Source organism: Bos javanicus, chromosome 21 (genome assembly GCF_032452875.1).
Source record: "Bos javanicus breed banteng chromosome 21, ARS-OSU_banteng_1.0, whole genome shotgun sequence".
Classification (NCBI taxonomy): Eukaryota; Metazoa; Chordata; class Mammalia; order Artiodactyla; family Bovidae; genus Bos; species Bos javanicus.
Window position 1 is genome coordinate 26,653,651 of NC_083888.1, and position 22,351 is coordinate 26,676,001.

At 49.3% G+C, this 22,351-nt stretch overlaps 1 protein-coding gene across 6 annotated transcripts in view; it reads left to right on the top strand.

Annotated features, from left to right (window-relative positions):
* The window catches only part of IL16 (interleukin 16), a 126,344-nt gene extending 104,549 nt beyond the window's left edge, over positions 1-21,795 (top strand). For 2 of the 6 annotated variants that reach the window (XM_061394603.1, XM_061394604.1), the window contains 7 exons: positions 114-592; positions 5,353-5,503; positions 8,564-9,650; positions 10,612-10,780; positions 14,436-14,537; positions 17,977-18,235; positions 18,466-21,795. In XM_061394603.1, the coding sequence (XP_061250587.1) occupies positions 114-592; positions 5,353-5,503; positions 8,564-9,650; positions 10,612-10,780; positions 14,436-14,537; positions 17,977-18,235; positions 18,466-18,830 (2,612 nt within the window). In that variant the 3' untranslated portion in view covers positions 18,831-21,795. The other 4 variants (XM_061394606.1, XM_061394607.1, XM_061394605.1 and 1 more) reach the window with 4 other exon arrangements.
* Positions 21,796-22,351: the final 556 nt, after the last annotated feature.

Genomic DNA, 22,351 nt, shown 5'->3' on the forward strand with positions numbered 1-22,351 from the left:
TTCACTCCAAAGTGACCTCCGGGGAGAAGCAGACAGCCTGGGCAAGCAGTGTACCCCTGGCAGTAGTCCTGAGCCAGACCAGGGATGGGGTTTCATTTGTGCTTCCAATGCAGGTGTCAAAAGGCTGGAGAGCAGCTGGCACGGGCGGCCCACCTTGGAAAAGGAGCGGGACAAGAACTCTGCACCCCCGCATCGCCGGGCACAGAAGGTCATGATCCGTTCCAGCAGCGACAGCAGCTACATGTCAGGATCTCCCGGGGGCAGTCCCAGCAGCAGTGGAGAGCAGCCACCCTCTGATCTGGAAGTCAGTGTGCACAACCCCAGCCTGCCCCTGGGGTGGGAACCAGGGGTGCCTCCTGGGGCCTCATCCAGGCACCCCCAGGAGAACCTGCCCCTCCCTGCAAGCCAGGGCAGCCACCCACCACTGAGACTCAAGAAATCCTTTGAGATTTTGGTGAGAAAGCCTACATCCTCCAAGCCCAAGCCTCCACCCAGAAAATACTTTAAAAGTGACAGTGACCCTCAGAAGAGTCTGGAAGAGAGAAAGGACTCCCTGTGCCCTTCTGGACACACCTTGCCCACCTGTGGCCAGGTAAGAGAGGGTTGAGCATTCTCTTGCATCAAGCAGTGTTGAACTGGGGCATTAGTAGAGTGTTAGCTGAGGGCAAGGAAGGGTTTCTCCTCCATCAGAGAGAAGGGGCTGGGCTCAAGCTTAAAGCTGACTTCAGAGAGAGAGCTTTGCAGCTTGGCAGACCTCAGTTGAAGCCCCAATCTTGCTGAATGACTTCTGCTTTGCCATCCATGACACACTGGAATGCAAGGCTGCTCTCACAGGTCTCTAAGCCTCAGTTTCCTTATCTGTTAATTGGGTCTAAGTTTATTTTAAATTTTATTTTATTTTATCTTTACAAGCATTAGGATTTTTTAAAGTTATTTATTTATTTATTTTTGGTAGCACTAGGTCTTTATTGCTGCACAGGCTTTTTTCTAGTTGCGAATGAGCAGGGGTACTCTCTAATTGTGGTGCGTGAGCTTCTCATTGTAATAGCGGCATGGGCTCTAGGGCATGTGGGCTCAGCAGTTGAGCCTCCTGGGCTCTAGAGCACAGGGTCAGGAGTTGTGGTATGTGGGCTTAGTTGCTCTGCAGCATGTGAAATCTTCCCAGATCAAGGATTAAACCCAAATCTCCTGCATTAGCAGGTGGATTCTTTACCACTGAGCCACCAGGGAAACCCCAGGATTATTTTTTTATGTGGACCATTAAAAAAGTCTTTATTGAATTTGTTACAATATTGCTTTTTAAGCCATAAGGCATGTGGGGTCTTAGCCCCCTGACCAGGAATCGAACCCATACCCCCTGCACCGGAAGGCAAAGTCCTAACCATTGCACTGCCAGGGAAGTCCCTGGGGCTGAATCTAGAGGCTCCCTCCATGGGCTAGGTGAGGATTCAAAGGAACCAACCGAGCGGATGCCTAACGGGCTCTCAGGCATATCGGTGTTCATTGCTATGACAGTTTGTCCCTGCAGGGGTCTGCAGACACCCCTGCAGACCTCCGTTTCCTTTCTCTGCAGCTCCATCCCCCTCCCTCACAGGAGGGCAGGCTTATGGCCAGGCAGTTGCTGTATCTTGAGCCGTTTTTAGGCCCAGGTGCTGTGCTCTGTCTCAGTTAAGCCAGACAACCATCTGGGGATAAGAGTCCCTTTCATGCAAAGAGAAAGCCGAGGGACTTGCTCAAGTTCACATTGCCTGTGGGTCACTTTATCATTAGGCTTCGTTGTCTTTCACTTCTTCTTCGGCGGATTTCACAGGGTAGGTAGAACTGGGGCCTCTGGTAATCCCCTAGAACAGTCGAACAGTCTGTGATAAGGGTTGGGAAGCTTCAGGAGGAGCAAGAAACCCCAGAAAGGAAGGTGTTGAGTAGGAGGAGAGAGCAGAGGAGGGAGAGGAAGCCAGGTTACTGAAGAGGAAGTACCATCTTGCAGAGAGCTGGCAGGATGTGGGCTCATTAGCAATTCATGGTGGAGATGCCGAGGGGGGCTGTGTTCTCCTGCTCCTTTTTTTGTTTTTTCTTTCCAAGCAAATGAGTATTTTATTAACATGGTATAAAAGAATTTTTAAACACATGGTAGGGTTTTGACCTCAAATACTTGTGAGGTCTGCTACTGAAATGAACTTACAGCTAGACAGCTTATGAATCTTGAAGATACCTAGTCTCTGTCCAGTTAAGGGTTCAGAACAGACACCCTCACCTTGTGCACCCCCATTTTAAGCAAACATTTCATTTTCCTTTGAGCCTAAGACCTGTGAGTCCCAGAGGGCAAATTAGGAACAGAGAAGCTGGGAAGCCAGGCTATCTACTTTGTTCCTGGAGACCCAGAGGGGGTCTGTGGGGGTCACAGGGGCTGCCCTGGTGATGCTCTTGTGCCCTCTGGCCGGGTTGGACCAGATATGGGGAGGGAGTCTCCCCAGGCGAGGCTGCTGCGGGAGAAGAAGGCAGACAGGGACTCTGCTGCAGGCAGAAGTCCCCTGTCTTTGCCACCCTGGCTGCTCCTCAGCATTTGTCGCTCCTGCCTGCACCCTCTGCACTTCCACAGCTGCAATTCTCTGTCCTTCTGCTTTGTCCCACATGGCCCACAGACCCTTCCACAGCCTTTTACAAAAGGCTTCCACAGCCAGCACCATATTATTTTCCTGGGTGTTGGGGGTGCAGAGAAGGGACGACAGCACCATAAAAACAGGGGCTGTTTGCTGCATGTCATTCTTCTTAAAATATCCTCCACCATGTCTGGGGATTTCTCACTGGGTGTTTTTCTCTTTGGTCCCAGTGTGTAATATCTCTCCATTCTTTCCTCCCTTTCTCCCTCTAGCCCCTCCTCCTTCTCCTTTTGTCTGTCTCTCTGTCCTCCACCCTCCACCTCCTCCAATCTTTCCTCCCCAGGGTCCCATGACCTTTCTCAAGCTTTTATGACAACCCCAAAGTCTTTCTCACCTACTGTAACTCAAGGGGACTTCCACAACCAAAATGACCTTCAGGATATTTCTTTCAACAGAGGACCAGTTCTCTCCCTTCTAGAAAATCAGCTTCAATGACCACTTTTGGTTAAAAATCACTTTCTCCCCTAAGTCATCTCCTGTCTTCTTTCCCTTCTCTCTCCATCATTCACTGCCAAGCACTATGCCAGGAAAAACTATTTACAGCAAAAGTCAAGTGAAATCAATCTTACTTCTGGAGCTAATTGAAAAAAAATCTCCCATGAAGAGGGTGCAGTATCAGGTGTGTTGATGAAAAGACAAAACACATCTGAGTCTATTCCAACATGCAAAGTTGCTTTCACCACTGTGGTTGGTACCCAGGGCATCAGCCTATGAAAGTGTCAACCATTCACAGATATAGACAGGGTGCCGAGTTCCCTGGGTGCAGTTAAATTTCAGACACGTCATTTTTTTTTTCTGCTGATGAGTGGCTTAGATACCATCAGTCTGATATTTTAAGCTTCTACTTTCATAACCAAGCCTTGCTTTTATGAAGGACTAGTTCAAGAGACACAGTGATTCCTTTGGGTTGGTTGGTCTCTCAGTGTTTCCAAAGTGCTACCATAGAACTTGGTTCTAAATAGGGAACCCTGGGCTGGGACAATGCTTGGTGAACACATTTCTAACTTGTATAGAATTATACTTCCTAAAGAATGTTTATTGACAAAGTAGATATAAATCTCAGGCCACAAATGTTTTCAGTTTCTCTTTTAGTCCCACATGGTGCATTTGTTCCTCCTTCTTTCCTTCCTTTTGGAAGGGAGCTCACAGCCTTGTCTAATAGCCAGCCCATCATTCCACCTGACCCTGGAAATAGCAGAAAAGACATACCATCAACTGCAGTATGGCAGAGTATTTCCCCTGCAGAAAAATTTTGGCAGCATCTTTCTTTAAATTATATATTTGTTTTATTTTGTGGCTGTTTTGGGTCTATCTAGTTGCGCGAGTGGGCTTCTCATTGCAGTGGCTTCTCTTGTTGCAGAGCATGGGCTCTAGGGCACTCTGGCTTCAGTGTTGAGACACATGGGCTTAGTTGCCCTGAGGCATAGGGGATTTTTCCAGACCAGGGATCGAACTCGTGTCCCCTGCATTGGCAGGTGGATTCTTAACCACTGGACCACCAGAGAAGCCCTATACAGCATCATTTTTATATTGGCCTTCTTTTCTTTCTGGGTTGCTGGTCTGCTTTTTCCTTCTACCATGGATGTTTATCTCTCTGGAACACTTCTCCTTGGCTTCTCTGCCTGGAAAGTTCTTACCCTTTGTTCAAGAGCCAGACAAGAAGCACTTCTCCTGGGAAGCTTTCTGTCCCACTCTGGGACAGAACTGGTGCTGGTCCCTGCCTCTGGGCCCTGGCAACATCTCTTTGATGCTGTATGAAAACCCAAACTCTACTCAAGCATTAGAAAGTGACTTGGTGCTCGGTCCAGCTCGTCCCTGAACTGGTTTATGAAGCAGCCTGAGGCCACATCCATGCTTAATGGGAAAACCGTCCTGCCCTAGACTGATCAGGTCACCCTGGGGGCAGCAGAGGGGAGCAATGGCACAGTTTCAGAGTTTCTGTCATCCTTCACAACATCCTTTCTAAATAGCTGAATGTTTGTTGTCTAGTCGCTCAGTCATGTCCAGGTCTCTGTGACCTCATGGACTGTATCCTGATAGGCTCCTCTGTCCATGGAATTCTCCAGGCAAGAATACTAGAGTGGGTAGCCATTTCCTTCTCCAGAGGATATTCCTGACCCAGGGATCAAACCCAGGTCTCCTGCATTGGAAGATGAACTTTTTTTTTTTACCACTTGCCATCAAGGAAGACCATAAATAACTGAATAATAAATCACAATGTAGAAAGCAACAGATCCAAATTTTCCTCTAAGGGGTCTAACTTTAACTTAGTGAAGACTCGGGAGGCAGATCTTTGCCTCATTGTCTTCCCCCCTGGGAGGAGGAGGAGTTTGGCCAGATGTAGTGATACACGAAGCAGTGCCAGCCCTATTTCCCACCCCCAGACCTCTTCTCCCTGTCACAGGGGCCCCAGGATCTTCACATGTGTCAAGTGCATGAGCCCTTGTCCTGGATGCCGGCTCATGTGTCCAGGAAGCAGAGGGATGCTCTGGGCCTCCAGGAGGTGCCAGCTCCCTGGTCACCCATGCAGACAGCGCCATAGAGGAAAGGACCCTCTTGACCACCAGGGCTGCTATTGGACTTCTCATTAAAGCTGCTTGATGTTGGCCCCCCAGTCCCAATCAGAGGGCTCCTTGCTTTCTCACAGCTGGAGGCTACCGTTTTGACACAGTCTCACTTCCTGTTTACACCACAGGAAGCCAGAGAACTGCTGCCACCGCCGCCTCCACAGGAAGACACAGCGGGGAGAACCCCTCACACCGCTGCTGGCCACCCAGGACCTGTAGTCGGGCCACACACGACATCCCTCTCAGAGGGCCAGCCAGGGAGGAGGGCAGCCAGCCCAGGTAGGTCTTCATCTGCCAGGAGGAGGGACCTTCTGGATCAAGGTCCAGCACTAGGGGAAGACTGGAGCATTAGAGCATCCTGCATGGCTGGACCGCTGGACCTGGGCTGGTAAGCAGTCAGGGTGGGGACCTCTTGGCTGGAATAGTGATGCTGTGATGCGGGGGGTGGGGGGGATGCACAGCGGTGATGGGAGGAATGCGGGCCAATCCAGAGAGAAGGGAGAAGGGAGCCCTTGGGAAAGGTCCCAGACACACCTACCCAACCACAGGGAGCGGCCGCTGCCTCCGGGGTGACAGCCTTCTAGAAAGCTTCTTCCAGCATTTCCAAGTCTGGGGATGCAGGTCAGAGAGGCATGAGTGAATAGCAGGTTGCTGGTGGTCACCGCCCCCATGCAGGGGATGGCTGGGGTGCGCCCCCATGGTGCCCCTGAAAGTGCTGAGATGTGAGCTGAATATTAAAGCTTTGATAACAGAGGAGATGGGATTTGGGGCCAGGGAGACCAGGGTGGAAAACCTGGCTCTGTCCTTCACCAGTGTGATTTGGGGCAACTCAACTTTTTTGTGTGTGAGCCTCAGTTCTCTCATCAGCAAGTGGGAAATCACATAGAACCCCAACGGGTGATTCAATTCAGTAAGTGCGTATTGAATGCTGCCTTCAAGAGTCCCTGTACTGGCTTCTGGGGAAGAAGCGAGGCAGGGGAAGAGACAGACACCGGGAGAGAGACACACACAGAGAAAGAGAGAGAGATGAGAATGAATGTGAAGGAGAATGAGAGAAAGAAGACAGACCAGTCCATCAAGGAGCTCCCAATAATGGTAGTGGCAGAATTGGCTACACACTTACATATTTATTGCTCAACCTGTTTGAGTAGCACTACATGCAAATGGCCACCCACTCCAGTGTTCTTGACTGGGGAACCCCATGGACATAGGAGCTTGGTGGGCTACAGTCCATGGCGTTTGCAAAAGAGTCCAATGTGACTTAGCAACTAAATAACAATAACCACATGCAAAGCACAAAGAAGGCTCTTGGAGGTCCAGGAATGCTGTGAATGGAAATACCTGGCACATCTCTCCCGGAGCAGGGGCCCTACTACTGGAGGCTCCTCTTCACCCCTTAGTCACCCCAACTGAGGAACACACCAGGGAACATCTACCAGCAAGAGCTCCTCGCCCCAGTTTGCATAGGGCTCTCACGTAGAGCGTCTGACAGCTGAGTCTTACAACAGGCCTTACAGCAGAGCAATGCATAAATGCAGGACCAGGCTGAGAGGTCCAGACACACTTGGTAAAGTCCCAGAGTCAGTACTAACCACCCTGGCCTCTGGGATAGTGCAGAAGGTCTCTGTGGGATCATCCAGGCTTAATGCCCTGCATGGTTGTGTAGCTTGAGGGTTGGCATTGGAACAAGACGCAAGAGGAATCAATGTCTTCCTTACAATGGGCTGAATTCTGATACCAGGCACCACCCAGAGCATGGTACCAGAACAATAAGACCTGGGGTGACCGAAGGGCCACACATGCACTTGGCTTCTCAGCTGTGCAGGACTTGGGGTTCAGCCTCCCTTTGTCCCTGGGAAAGAGTGGTGGGTGGCAGAGCTTCCCCTGGTCTGGCTTGTTCAAGATGGCTTCCAAGAAAGACCAACATATGTTCCCCTTCTTCTGACCCCAGTGGTGAGGGGCTGAACTTCACTGGGCATGCCTGATAGAGCAGGCTGGAAGGACCTGTGGGGCTGCCCCAGTGCAAACACCCAGGTTCATCCCAGGTGTATTAAATCAGACTCAGTATATTTTAGATCCTCCAGTTTCCAGTGTGCAGCCCAGTTTGGGAAATCACTGGTACAGAGCTTTTTTCTCCCTGGAGCCTTCTCATCTTTCATTGACTCTTTGGGCTGGGAACACTCCTTTGCTGAGCAAGCTGGTTAAGTCTTCAAGTAGGGAGAGTAGCAAACCGACATGACTTCAGGGACCAGGTGATACTTTAATGTGTGAAATGCTGACTGGGTGAGAGAGAGGCTGTTAACCCCATTGAGCTGGGGTGCAACCTGTCTGAAGTCTTTCATGCCTGCATTGCTTTTCAATGACGTGGGTGGTCCAAACCAATTAAGGCTGTCAATGTGTGACCCATGGCTTAAAAGTTTAAATGGTAAGAGAATTGAGTGTTGCTTTGACCTTTTAAGTTTTAATGAGTTATCCAAGAGGCTACTTATTACAGTAAGTCTGCCACATATGAATGAGTTCCGTTCTGAGAGCACATTCATGAATCCAATTTGTTCCTAAGTCCAACAAAGTTAGCCTAGGTACCTAGCTAACACAATCTGCTACATAGGACTGTACTGTAATGGATTTATAATATTTTTCACAAAAATAATGCATAAAAAATAAACACAAAAAATAAAACATTTTAAATCTGGCACTAGAGTACCTTGAAAAGTACAATAGTGCCAGCTACATCACCACTGCTTTTACACTTGCTTCCAGACATTCTGGGCTTGAAATAAAGACACTGCACTACCGTCCTCTATACAGTCCTATACAGTAAAGTGCACACAAGCACAAACACTTGTAGAGGATACACACATGTGACAATGTACACCAGACATATGAACTAACTCACGTGATCGGACATGAGAACACACGTTTGTATCTCTGAAAGTTCACAACTTGAAGGTTCATATGGAGGGGACTTACAAAAGGATACAAAAGTGGGGAGTCAGGAGGTGGGGGTCTTGGCTCTGCCAACAGGTGACCCCTTATCCTTGTGAATGTTGGATTCCTCACTTACACAGTGTCAGAGATCAGACTAGGTATTCTGTGGGAACCCTTCTAGCTGTAAAACGCTAGGATGCTGTGGTGTTAACTCACGCCTCTGGTCCCCTGGTTCTGTGTGTGCTTCATCCAGGTGATAGCACCTGGGGTAGCAGCTTACCCAGCTAGGGATCCCCCACTCTGCTCATCTCCCCCCCAGAATCCTTGCTGTTCATCTTTGAAAGTAGAACTTAGGAGGAAAACCCACAACGAGGTGTAACACACAGCTCTGGCCTTCTTTCTACCCCCTAGGGACGCAAACGTCCCCAGTAAAACACCCATTGCTTAGGAGACAGGCTCGGATGGACTATAGCCTTGAGACCACAGCCGAAGACCCTTGGGTTAGAATTTCTGACTGCATCAAAAATCTCTTTAGCCCCATCATGAGTGAGAACCACAACCACGTGCCGCTGCAGCCCGACGCCCCGCTGGGTGAGGAAGATGGGATGCGGGGCCACCCAGACGGGGCTGCCGCGAAGCTGGACACCACCGGCGGCGGTCCCAAAGCTTACAAGCAGGCGGGCGGCAGCACCGTGAAGAAGGGTCCTCCAGTAGCCCCCAAGCCAGCCTGGTTTCGCCAAAGCTTGAAAGGTTTGAGGAATCGTGTTCCGGACTCCAGGCGAGAGATGGCCGCCTCCTGCCAGCCGACCCCCACCTCCAGGGAGCGCCCTGGGCCACCCCTGCGGGCTTCGTCCTCCATCAAGCAGAGGATCAGCTCCTTCGAAACATTCAGCTCCGCTCACCCGCCTGACAGAGGAGCCCAGAGACTGAGCCTCCAGGCCTCCAGCTCCTCGGGCGAAGCAGCAGAACTTCCCAGGAAGCAAGAGGGAGAGCGGGCTTCTGGTCCCTCGGGGCAAGGGGCTCCCCCCACCATGGAGCAGCAGCGGCCAGAGCCAGAGCAGCTGCCCCCCGCCTCCCCGGCCACGTCAGAGGCCAGCAACCCCGGCGTGTCAGGGCACCCTCCCCTGGAACAGCAGCCCGGTCAGAAAACCCTCTCCTCCGACCCCGACCCTCTCTCAAGGCTGCTGGCAACACAGATGGAGGGACCCCGAGGCCCAGTGGTCAAGATGCCAAGTCAGCGGGCTCGGAGCTTCCCCCTGAGCCGGACCCAGTCCTGCGAGATGAAGCCACTGGATGAAAAGACCAGTAAACTCTACTCCATCAGCAGCCAAGTGTCCTCGGCCGTCATGAAGTCCCTGCTGTGCCTCCCATCTTCCCTCTCTTTCGGCCAGACCCCCTGCAGCCCCAAAGAAGGGGTGTTACCTCCCACAGCATTCAGTGAAGACCCCGCGAATAGTTCTGCTGAAGCTTCTGCCTCGGACACCAGCTTCTCTCTCAAGTGAGTGTCTCCATCCAGTTTTCACCTCTCTCATCTTTCATCCTCTTACAATCCTGTGTCTTTAAAAAGTTTCTCAGGTTTGCTAAAGGATTGTTCCACCTTTCTGTCTCTCTCTTTTTTAAGTGTTTATTTTATTTTTTTACTGCACTGGGTCTTCATCGCTTTTCAAAGGCTTTTCTCTAGTTGTGGTGCACAGGCTTCTCAATGCAGTGACTTCTCTTGTTGCAGAGCATGGGCTCTAGGCACATGAGCTTCAGTAGTTGTGGCTCGAAGGCTCTAGAGCATAGGCTCAGCAGTTGTGGCAAACAGACTTAGTTGCTCTGTGGCATGTGGGATCTTCCCAGACCAGGGATTGAGTCCATGTGCCTTGCAATGCAAGGTGGATTCTTAACTACCGGACCACCAAATAAGTCGCCACCTGTTCTTATGAGCATATATATGTGTGTGTGAGAGAGAGAGGGTGTGTGGGTGTGAGAGTGTATGGGTCTTGTGAGCGTGTGGGTGAGTATGTGGGTGTGTGTGAGAGAGAGAGAGGGTGTGTGGGTGTGAGAGTGTATGGGTCTTGTGAGCGTGTGGGTGAGTATGTATGTGGGTGTGTGTGAGAGAGAGAGGGGATATCCCTCTTGGTGGTCATATAGACACAGATTTGCCCAAAGCATCAGTTATACTTCAGGGTGAAGTTTTGAACACAGACTTCAGGGTCAGACACACCACAATCTGTGATTTCAAATTCCAGATCTTGGCATTTCATAACCGTGTGACCATAGACAAGTTTCCCCACCTCCCTGAACCCCAATGTCTGTATCTCTACGGTGAAGGGATGCTAGTTTCTATTCATAGACTTGTTGCATGTACTTGTGGAATGAACATTAGCACCTTCCGGGAATACAGTAGGTATGCAAAGACTGTTAGCTCTTGTTAGCATCACAACTCATACTATGTGCTTCTCCTCCCTGCCAAGCCTCTCAGAGCTAAGAGAATACACGGAAGGTCTCAGTGAGTCCACGGAAGCCAACGACTGTGACCACTGCACCTCTCAGCCTGGTCAATCGGTTATCTCCTTGCTGAGCACAGAGGAACTAAAGAAGCTCATAGAGGAAGTGAAGGTTCTGGATGAAGCTACATTAAAGGTAGGTTTCTTTTTTATCGGCATTTACAGAGATGAAGGGCTTCCCAGGTGGCACGAGTGGTAAAGAACCCACCTGCCAATGCAGGAGACATTAAGAGACATGGGTTTGATCCCTTGGTTGGGGAGAGCCCCTGGAAAAGGGAATGGGAACCCACTCCAGTACTCTTACCTGCAGAACCCTATGGACAGAGGAGCCTGGTGGGCTACGGTCCATGGGTCTCAGAGTTGGACATGACTGAGGGACTTAGCACTTACAGGGATGAAGGCCTTGCTCAGAGCAGTGTGGTCACCTCAGTTAGGTAGGAGGAAAAGCAACCCATGTAGCCCTAGGATCCCTGAAGTCGAGAGAGTTGTTCCCAAGGGCAGATACCAGAGTCAGATTGTGCCCTGCCCAGGGCAGAGGGGTGCTGTAGCACTGGACCAAAACCAGACCTTTCAGTGTAGGGAGCTTTGTAGCTCATGAAGTGATTTCAATCAGAGTTGTATCTTTTTGATCATTTAATAAAGGAGAAAGGTGAGGTTCAAGTTTGCAGAGTCAAGGTTTCTATCTCCACGTTCCCCTGACTGCCTGCCTGGCCTGCATCTCCAGGGTGATGCTGCTTGCAAGTGAGCTATCCATCATAAATTCTGAGTTCTTGCCTGAAGATTTGCCCTGCTCACCAAGAGGTGACGGACCCCAGGACTTGCAAAGGCTCCCACACTCAGTCAAGTCATTCTGAAAGTCCCACTTCCCCTATGCCTTCTGAGCATGACCCAAAAGTGTGTGGAGAGGAAGTGGTCAGGCAGAGCTGAGGCTCATTCAGCTCAGATGAGCACAGCCTCACGGGCCTTGCATCCACCTGGGAGGCCCCAGTCCACGAAGGCTGTTTACACTGGAATTATCCAGACTGGGAGGAGAGGGTAAGGGGGCATCACAGTCAGCGTTCCCTACAGCAGGGGTCCCCAGCCTCCAGGTTCTAATGCCTGATGATCGGAGGTGGAGCTGATGCAATGGTAATAGAAATAAAGTACACAGTAAATGTAGTGCACTTGGATCACCCTGAAACCATCACCCTCCCCCAGTCTATGGGGAAATTGTCTTTTATGAAACTGGTCCCTGATGCCAAAAAGTTGGGGACTGCTGCCCTAGATCAAGGGCATGGGTGAGCCTGAGAAGATGTCCTGGGGCTCTGGGGCTCTTGCTCATCACCTGTGCACTGGCACCATCTTACCCAGAGCCTGATTTCAACAAAATAACAGAGGCTAAACTATGGTTTTTCCAGTAGTCATGTACAGATGTGAGAGTTGAACCATAAAGAAGGCTGAGCACTGAAGAATTGATGCTTTCGAATTGTGGTGCTGGAGAAGACTCTTGAGAGTCCCTTGGACTGCAAGGAGATCAAACCAGTCAATCCTAAAGGAAATCAATCCTTGAATATTCACTGGAAAGTCTGAAACTGATGCTGAAACTGAAGTTCCAATACTTTGGCCACCTGATGTGAAGAGCCAACTCACTGGAAAAGACCCTGATACTGGGAAAGATTGAGGGCAGGAGGCGACAGAGGATGAGATGGTTGGATAGCATCAAGGATTCAATGAACATTAGTTTGAACAAATTCCGGGAGACAGTGAAGGTCAGGGAAGCCTGGTGTGCTGCAGTCCGTGGGGTCGCAAAGAGTCGACATGACTTGGAAACTGAACAACAGCAAAGAAGTGCTGTGTAAAATACGTGGCTGTCTTGCCTGGGGCCTCCCTGGGAGAGGATTTGCTTTTAAACTTGACAAAGGGCTCTTCTAAGGCAAGTAAGCTGATGCCTGGGGATCCGGCATCAGCTTACTTGGGAGATTTGGGCCAGTGCTGCAGTTGAGGTGGGGACAGTGAAGTCCATTCATCCCTTCATCCCCCCCAAACCCCGGGTCTTGGGGACTCTAGATCAAAGGCTTGTGGAGCTAGCGGCACGACAGAGGCTCTGGTGGTGTCAGAGCAAGTGAATTTTTGATGTAAGGTTATTTCTTTATGCCAGGGCACAAACTGGTGGCCTGAGAGCCTGAAGGTGTATTGTATTTGGTCTGCTTGGTGATTGTCTAAAAAATATTATATTGTGTGTGTATGTGTAGTTGCTAAGTCATGTCTGACTCTTTGCGACCCCATGGTCTGTAGCCTGCCAGGCTCCTCTGTCCATGGAATTCTCCAGGCAAGAATACTGGAGTGTGCAGCAATTCCCTTCTCCAGCGGATCTTCCTGACCCAGGGATCCAACCCAAGTTTCCTACATTGCAGGCAGATTCTTTATCATCTGAGTCACCAGGGAAGCCCAATATTATATTTATATTTTAAATATCATCAAACCCAAATCAAAACCTGGATTCTGGCTTCCCTCTCTCTCTCTCTTTTTAAATATTTATTTATTTGGCTGTGTCAGGTCTTAGCTGTGGCTCACAGACTCTCTAGTTGTAACTTGCAGGCTTAGTTGCCCCGTGGCTAACTTAGTTGCCCTGTGGGATCTTAGTTCCCCGACCAGGGATGGAACCCACGTTCCCTGCATTGCAAGACAGATCCTTAATCACTGAACCATTAGGGAAGTCCCCTGGCTTCTCTTTTTTAAAAGGGCATGAATGGTCCTGGAGCACTAGTCTGCATTCCTAGGAGCAGAGGGTCCTCTTGAGCCAATGTGCTCTCAGTTCTCTGTAGTTCCCCTCTCTCTCTCACATCTGCCCCTTTTGCTCTTTTAAGTGGTCTGCCTGAGCCCTGGATGCACTTGAGTTTGAGGCCCCCCACCACCATTGAGACCAGACGAGGGTCTCTGACTTTAGACACTGCAGAGGGATTGTTCTGACTTCAGGTGAGCCCAGGTCCAGGCTGGGAAGTACTGTGTGTGTGTGTGTGTGTGTGTGTGTGTGTGTGTACGCATGTGTGTTCTAGGGTGAGAAGCCAGCTGGTTCCTTAATGCTGCTGCTGTGCCCCACGGAGCAGCAGGTGTAAAAACAGAGCAGCTAACTCTTGCAAAACTGCACCGCTCCAGCTTGCTGACCCAGAGTTCTCCAGGCTGACCCCATTCCACACCAGATAGCAGAGCTGTTGTCCCAGCTTCGATTTCCAGCTGACTCAGTAGCACCCAGCCCCATCTGTACAGATGTGGGTGTGGATGGGTACACAGGAGAGGCAAAGAACTCTACAGGTTGCCTTATATGCATTTTCTTTTTTCTTTTGTGCTTCCCATGACTTCCCAGAAAGTTTTCTTTTTCTAAATAATGAGATGGGTTTGACACAACTGGGTACATGGACAAGTTGTGATTTGAGAGCAAATCAGCCTGATGTTATGCTTCCCAGGTGGCACTAGTGGTAAAGCATTGGCTTGCCAATGCCAGAGATACAAGAGACGTGGGTTCAAACTCTGGGTCAGGAAGATCCCCTGGAGTAAGAAGTGGCCACCCACTTCAGTATTCTTGCCTGGAGAATCCCATGGACAGAGGAGCCTGGTGGGCTACAGTCCATGAGGTTGCAACCTCATGAGTTAGACATGATTAAGCACACACACAGCCTGATGTTAGAACACTTGTTAAATCTTGATCTTCTGTAGTTTTATTAAACTTGAACAGAGGGGAAGAAGAATACTTGCTAAATTGTTCATGCTGTTGCGATACAATGTTTTTTAATACATATATTTTCCTTCTACAGCAATTAGACAGCATCCATGTCACCATCTTGCACAAGGAGGAAGGGGCTGGCCTTGGGTTCAGCTTGGCAGGAGGAGCAGATCTAGAAAATAAGGTGATCACGGTGAGTGGCCCAGTCATGGGGTTCATCAGAGCCAGAGGCAATGACCCTTGGAGGGGGAAGCACTTATCAGGGGGGGAATCAGAGGAATGCATAACCCCAGGCCCTGGGCAGGAGGTTACTGCAGGAGTTTAAGATACTTGAGAAGCATAGATACTTAACCACTGGACCACGAGGGAAGTCCCATGATCCTTAACTTTAAAAAGGTCTCTGTGTACACAAAACAACTTTAATTTACCCAAAGAAATCTGAATCACTTATGGAACTTTAAAAAATATTACAGGCATCTCAGCCTCACCCCAGAGCTATTTTATCAGAATTTCTTGAAGTCAGAGCCTTAATGCCTCCATTTTTGAAGGTCCTGGAGAGACGTTTAAAAAATTCCAACACAGTGAATGTCACTGCGTTGAAGTGAAGTGAAGTGAAAGTTGATCAATCATGTCCAACTCTTTGCAACCCTATGGACCACACAGTCCATGGAATTCTCTAGGCCAAAATACCAGAGTGGTAAATACCTTTCCCTTCTCCAGAGGATCTTCCCAACCCAGGAATTGAACCGGGGTCTCCTACATTGCAGGTGGATTCCTTACCAACTGAGCTATCAGGTTAAATGAATGTTATGGGAATTTCATCTCAACAACAATAAAACAGGAAGAAAATTCAAAACAAATTTTTTTCAGCATCATGTCTCTTTTGGAAATAGAGATAAGTAACCGGTTAGCCACCAACATTTAAAAATGTTTTTAACTTTATAAGCCACTGGGCTTCCCTGGTGGCTCAGATAGTAAAGAATATGCCTGCAATGCAGGAGACCTGCCCAGCTTTGATCCCTGGGAAGATCCCCTGGAGTAGGAAATGGCAACCCACTCCAGCATTCTTGCCTGGAGAATCCCATAGGCAAAGAAGCCTGGAAATCTACAGTCCATAGGGTCACAAAGAATCAGATACGACTGAGCAACCAACATTTTATCTTATTATTGGAGTACAGTTGCTTTACGATGTTGCGTTAGTTTCTGCCGTACAACAAAGCAAATCAGCTATAGGTATACATATATGTCTATATACATATATATATGCATATACATATATGTATGTACATGTATACATATATACATCCTTCTTGGATTTCCCTCCCAACTCCCCACCCCATCCCACCCATCCAGGTCATCACAGAGCACTGACCTGAGCTCCCTGTTCTTGACATACGTATGCCACCAACGTTTAGACAAGAATGATTTATGACCACAGGAGCCTTTGCCAAAGGCTTTACAGGAAGGATTGAAGGTCTGGCTGTGATACATAGCATAGCACATCTAGATGGAAAGAGGTCCCACCTGGACAGAAAGAGGCCTTGGGCAGGCAGGTGTGGTACAGGAGGCTGTTTTCCTGGGTTTGCCCACTGGGAGATAGGTGTGTTAACACGGACGGTGGTGAAGCAGGTCTGACGGTTGATGGCGGGCGGTGGGGCCCAGCTGGAAAGGTCAGGAAGCTGTTTCTGTTGCTATTCACAGAGCACAGCTCAGAATGTGCCCGAGGCTTCAGATCTCGAGGTCCAGCCCCCTGTTCTCGCAGGACCAGCTGGTACCCAGAGTAACTTGGCACACTGCTTTCAGTCATGTGTGAGCAGCAACTTCCTTCTTTGCAAGCAAGCTCTCCACCACAAAAAAGCACATAAAACCAATGAGGACCTATTTCTGACACTGAGCACTGGTAGATCACCGTAAAGACGTTCTGGACGGCACAGGCTGCTTCCTAATTGAAGAGCAGAAAAGATAGCTTGCCTGTGGGAACAACACTTTGGATCTGTGGGTCTGCCCTGGAGGGGGTAGTTTTCTGCACCCATCTCGGTCGCCACCGCTGACACTGCCTCAAAAGCCAGGAGCGGTACACATCGGCTGATCCTATGCACCAAGCTTCCCCTTTCTCCTTCCATGTTTGAGCACTTCTGTTCCTTTCCAGATTCATTCAAAGAGAACTAATGTTGAGTACCGTCCATTACCAAGAACAAGCTGGGCTCCCACTGACATGTGCAGGTTTTCTTCCCCATGCCTCAGGACGGGGGATCGTTGGCATGTATGCTTCATTTGTGGAGGATGGATGGAGATGCAGAACAGATTCTCCTCCTACTCGGGTCTTGTAATCAGAGGATCTTGACCACGTCTGACCCCATAACAGAATTTTTCCAACACTGAAACTGTTTAGAGAAACAAAGAACCTTGATCAGAGGATAACAGCAAAACAACACATAGCACAGTTCAGCGATTGGCCACTCGTGCTGTCATTCAGTCCTCCTAATTAAGCACGTTAGAATTTACATCATTAAAAAGGTTGAGGCAGGTCTTGCCTGGGAGTCCAGTGGTTAAGACTCTGTGCCTCCATTGCAGAGGGGGTGGGTTTGATCCTGAGTCAGGGAACTAAGATCCCACATACCGTGGGGCCAAAAAATAAAAAGGCCTATACACGTAAAAAAAATGTATTACAGGAAAAAAAAAAGAAGATGACTGCGGCAAAGACATGAGATTTTTTTTTTTTAATCCTACACTTTTTCAGAAAAGGAACCTAGGTGGGGATGGTCTCTTTTAACTGGAATTAAGGATCAGAATTTCTAGGGGAAGAGCTTTAAAAATATATAGACTTCCTAGGATAGGAATTCTGCATTCTGTGAAATATGTGGCCTGAGAATTTCTCTATGAAAAAAAGAATGCTTTGCTGAATCTTTTGGGGATCACTATATTATATGGCCTGTTCTTAGAGAACTATCATGCCAGCCTGCACTGTAGAGTCTCTAATATTTTTTTTAAACAGTAGACATTTTCAGAGCTTGTATTTTATCCAACATTCTTAATTTTCTTAGACCTTGGAAACTTTTCTAACACAGTATCTATTAATATGTCACAAAATCAGTGCTTGAAGAAAGTTTCCTGGGAGAATGCTGATGCAGAGCACAAAGGGCAAAAGAGTGTGACCAAATGTTAACTAGGATTGAAGCAATACAGTCTAGGATGTTGTGTTGGGAAGAATTTTGAGGGCCAGTCTGGCCATTTTTGCTATTGATCTCTGCTCTGGGTAGAGAAGGGAGTGAACCTGGCTAGTGGCTCTGAGCTAGGACACCTTTCATTTTATTTTCTTTGAAAGAATCTTCTGGGCTTCCTGGTGGCTCAGTGGTAAAGAACCTGCCTGCCAATGCATGAGACATAGGTTCGATTCCCGGGTGGGGAAGATGCACAGGAGAAGGAAGTGGCAACCCATTCTAGTATTCTTGCCTGGAAAATCCCATGGACATAGGAGCCTAATAGGCTACAGTTCATGGGGTCACAAAAGAGGTGGTCGCTTAGCAACTAAACAACAAGAACCTAGGTTTAACTGGTCATGATCCTCCTCCAGCAAGAATCCAGATCCAATATGGTAAGTCCTGGGTCCTGACCTCCTCTGGTTTGCTCAGGTTCACAGGGTGTTCCCTAATGGGCTGGCCTCCCAGGAAGGGACCATTCAGAAGGGCAATGAGGTTCTCTCCATCAACGGCAAATCTCTCAAAGGAGCCACGCACAATGATGCCCTGGCTATCCTCCGCCAAGCTCGGGAGCCCAGGCAAGCTGTGATCGTCACCAGGAGGCCGACTCTGGAGGCCACGACCGACCTCAACTCCTCCACTGATTCCTCAGGTTCAGCCTCTGTGACCAGTGATGTCTCCATAGAATCCGGTAAGCTCTCCTTGCCTGGTAGAAGCCTTGTGGGCCACATCACTTTTGGATGTGTGAGGCCTGTGCTGGCAGGGCCATTAAGTCATTCCTGGTCCTCAGAACACTTAGCCAGCCGGGTGATGCACACATGGGTGAATTCGCACATGTGCACAAGTTCCCTGGCAGCATCAGCCAGGCTCACCTGATACCCAGAAGAAGAGCATCCCTAACAAACCTCTGTGTTTTCTCAGCAGCAGAGGCCACAGTCTGCATGGTGACCCTGGAAAAGACCTCTGCGGGACTGGGCTTCAGCCTGGAAGGAGGGAAGGGCTCCCTACATGGGGACAAGCCTCTGACAGTTAACAGGATCTTCAAAGGTGTGATGTGGGTCCCCTTTTGGCTTCAGCTCCAGGCTTCTGAGGGCCCTACAGGACTTATTGGTTTCCCACAACCCCAGGCCCTCTTGAGAGGCAGGCAGACCTCTTATGAACTTGACTTTGCTTTTCTCCCTCTTCTCCTTGGCTCAGACATCCCTGTAATCCTTCTATTTTGCTGGGTCCTTGTAAATGACCCAGCCTGCTCTGACTTCAGCCTGGCAGGGATGGGACCAAGGTGAAGTACATGAGGCCCTGAGTGCCGTTTTTTTAATTTTTAAAAATTATTTATTATTTATTTATGTTGGCTATGCTGAGTGTTTATTGCTCCTCGTGGGCTTTCTCTAGTTGCAGAGAGCCGGCTACTCTCTAGTTGCGGTGGCCAGGCATCTCATTGTGGTGGCTTCTCTCACTGCAGAGCTGGGGCTCTAGAGCAGTCGGGCTTAGTAGTTGTGGTGCACAGGCTTAATTGCCCCTTGGCATATGGAATCTTCCTGGACAGGAAGATTCTTATCCACTGGCCCACCAGGGAAGTCCTGGGTGCAATATTGAAGGGGGTGCCGAAATATTCAGTAATCAAGATACAGACTGTTTCAATGCAATATTTTTTTAAATTGAAATTAATTTAAAAAGCCCACAATGAACAAAACACAGAGTCCGACTTCCTAGCCTCACTCACCTCATTCTAATCCTGGACCCGTCAGCTCCTACTGCTATTCAAAATGTTGAGATTTTGTTCATCATGGACTGGGGAGCAAGCCAACCCTAGTTGGAGGTTACTTGGGTTTTCCTGGGAAGATAATGAATGGCCTGCAGCTGTCACATACAATCACCCCTGATTCTTCACTGCTTCTCAAGCCGGACCCCCTGAGTCCCAGAGCCAGGAGTTGTAGACAAGGGGTCACGTGGTCTGGGATCTGGTCCAGTTCTGCTTCTTTTTTAAAATTTTTGGTATGCTGGGTCTTCATTGCTGTATGCACACTTTTCTCTAGTTGCAAGCGCACAGGCTTCTCATTACAGTGGTGTCTCGTTGCAGAGCACCTGCTCCAGAACACGAAGGCTTCAATAGTAGCAGCACGTGAGGCTCCCAAGCTCTAAAGCACAGGCTCAGAAGTTGTGGTCTGTGGGCTTAGTTGCTCCACAGTATGTGGGATCTTCCTGGATCAGGGATCAAACCCATATCTCCTGCACTGACAGGCAGATTCTTTACCACTGAGCCACCCGGGAAGCCCTCCAGCTCTGCTTCTAACTGCCAAGTGACTACTGTCTTCTGGGCCTGAGGTTCCTGATCTATAAGAAGAGCTGTGGGTGTATGTCTTTGGGCTCTTAGTGTTGAGACTCAAAGGCCCTCCTAGCTCTGCTCCCTGTCCCCCAGGGAGCCCCCACTGCAGACTGGTTTTGTTTCTGGGAGGTCTGCTACAACTGCTGAACCACAGCGGGAAGAACTGAGGCTCACATGGGAGCTTCCGAAGGATTCTGTGTTTACTCCAATTCTGGAAAAGCTATATATACATAATATATATATAAATAGAATTGCTTTGTTTTATCCTTAACCAAAACTTCACCTTATTTATTTATGGCTGCATCAGGTCTTAGTTATGGCACATGGGCTTCTCTCGAGTTGTGTCATGCAGGGCTTAGTTGGCATACAGGCTTAGTTGCCCCAAGGCCTGTGGGGATCTTAGGTCCCCAACCTCATCCCCTGCATTGCAAGGTGAATTCTTAATCTCTGGACCACGCAGGAAGTCCTCAATTCTGAGAAAGATATTTTTAACTTTTTATTTTAATTTTTGACCACATTGCACAGCCTGTGTGTGTGTGTGCTCAGTCATGTCTGACTCTTTGTGACCCCCATGGACTGTAGCCTGCCAGGTTCCTCTGTCTATGGGATTTCCCAGGTAAGAACACTGGAGTGGGTTGCTATTTCCTTGCAGAATCTTAATTACCAATCAGGGATTGAACCCACACCCCTTGCAGTGGAAGCTTGAAGTCTTAACCGCTGGACTACCAGGGAATTCCCAATATTTCTAACTTTTGAAAGTCAATTTGAGATGAGCATAGGTCTCCAAGCCACTGGACCTGGATTCTAGTGTTAGTTCTGCCACCAATGGCAGCACAACCTTAGGCGAGTCACTTCACCATCTCGGTCCCATTTGCTTACACGGGGATGAGTCTGCCAGCTGCGGCCAAGGGACGTGGTCTCTAGAGCCACAAAGTCTGGTTCAAACCTAGACCCACCATGCAGCAGCTTCGAAGCTCAGGTGAGTTACTTGAGTCCTTGGTTTCCTCCCACATGAAAAGGGAACAGTAACAGAGCTACTAGAGTCCTAGAACTCTTGCCATAAATGCTGAGTGTTAACACAAAGCCTGTGATATATAACTGCCCAGTATATTTTAGCTTCTTTGTTTTTCTTTTTTTTTTGAGAAATGTCTGTTTAGATGCTTGGTCTGTTTTATTTATTTATTGGCCACATTGCACAACACACAAGATCTTAGTTCCCTGACCAAGGACTGAACCTGTGCCCCCTGCACTGGAAGGTGACGTCTTAACCAGTGGACCACCAGGGAAGTCCTGGGATGCCTCACTTTAGATCGACCACTGAGCTCCGGAGGGACGGGCTCCAGTTCCCTTCTGAGCTGTCCTGGCTCCTCAGAGACCAAGGGTAGGTGCTGACTACTTGTTCCCTTGTCACCCAAGGCACCCACTCTCTCCTCTCTCATCCCAGGGCTGGCCTCAGAACAGAGTGACACAGTCCAGCCGGGAGATGAAATCGTACACCTGGCCGGCACTGCCATGCAGGGCCTCACGCGGTTTGAAGCCTGGAACATCATCAAGGCGTTGCCTGATGGACCTGTGACGATCGTCCTCAGGAGGAAAAGCCTGCAGTCCAAGGGGACCCCAGCTGCTGGAGATCCTTAGGCCCAGCACCGGTGTGGACGCCAGAGCCTACCACATGCAGGTCCCCAAACTGCTAATTCTCAGGGTCACGGCTAACCCCACCCAATGGCGGAATGCACAGGTGTGCTTCCCGGTGGCTGCTTGCCCAGGTCTGGACCTTCTGGGACCCCACCCAGTAAGAGGGCGGTCCCAGAAGTTAGGGCACAGTCACAGTGGGGTGGCTGATACAAACGACAGACTGCATCTAGAGAGCTTAGTGATAATACTGTGGTGCTGTAAATAAATTGGATATATGATTGGATATGAAATCCTTGGCTTGCTCTGCACGTTTTCTAAGGCCTGTCTCTGGGTGACAATCCACCCCAACCTTGTTTTTCTCATCAGTCTGCAATGCTGGCCTGCTTGGAGGGGGTTCCCTTCATCCTGCTCCACTTGACATCAGCTGGCACCAACTCACAGGCTGGAGGCTAGAGCCACTGGAAGGGTCACTCACTCACACATGGGTCCCTGAGGTTGGCTGCTGGCTAGGAACTCAGCTGGAGCCATTGGCCTGCACACTTGCAGGTGGCCTCTCCCTATGGCCAGGGCTTCCTCAAATACATGACTGGATGTCCTCTGAGAGTGTGAGAGCCAGGTAGGAGCTGCATCCTTGATATGACCTCATCTCTAAAGTTGAAGAGCATCACTTCTCTTGTGCTCCATCAGTCAGAGCTGGCCCAGATCTGCTCAGGTTTAAGGGGAGGGAAAAGGCGGCTTGGGCTGTTTTTGGAAAATATGGTCTATCACATAGCGCATTTGCAAAACTGTTTTTGGTTGGGGTTGGAGAAGTGCTCCTAGCCGGGGTGGTACCCAGTGACAGAGCAA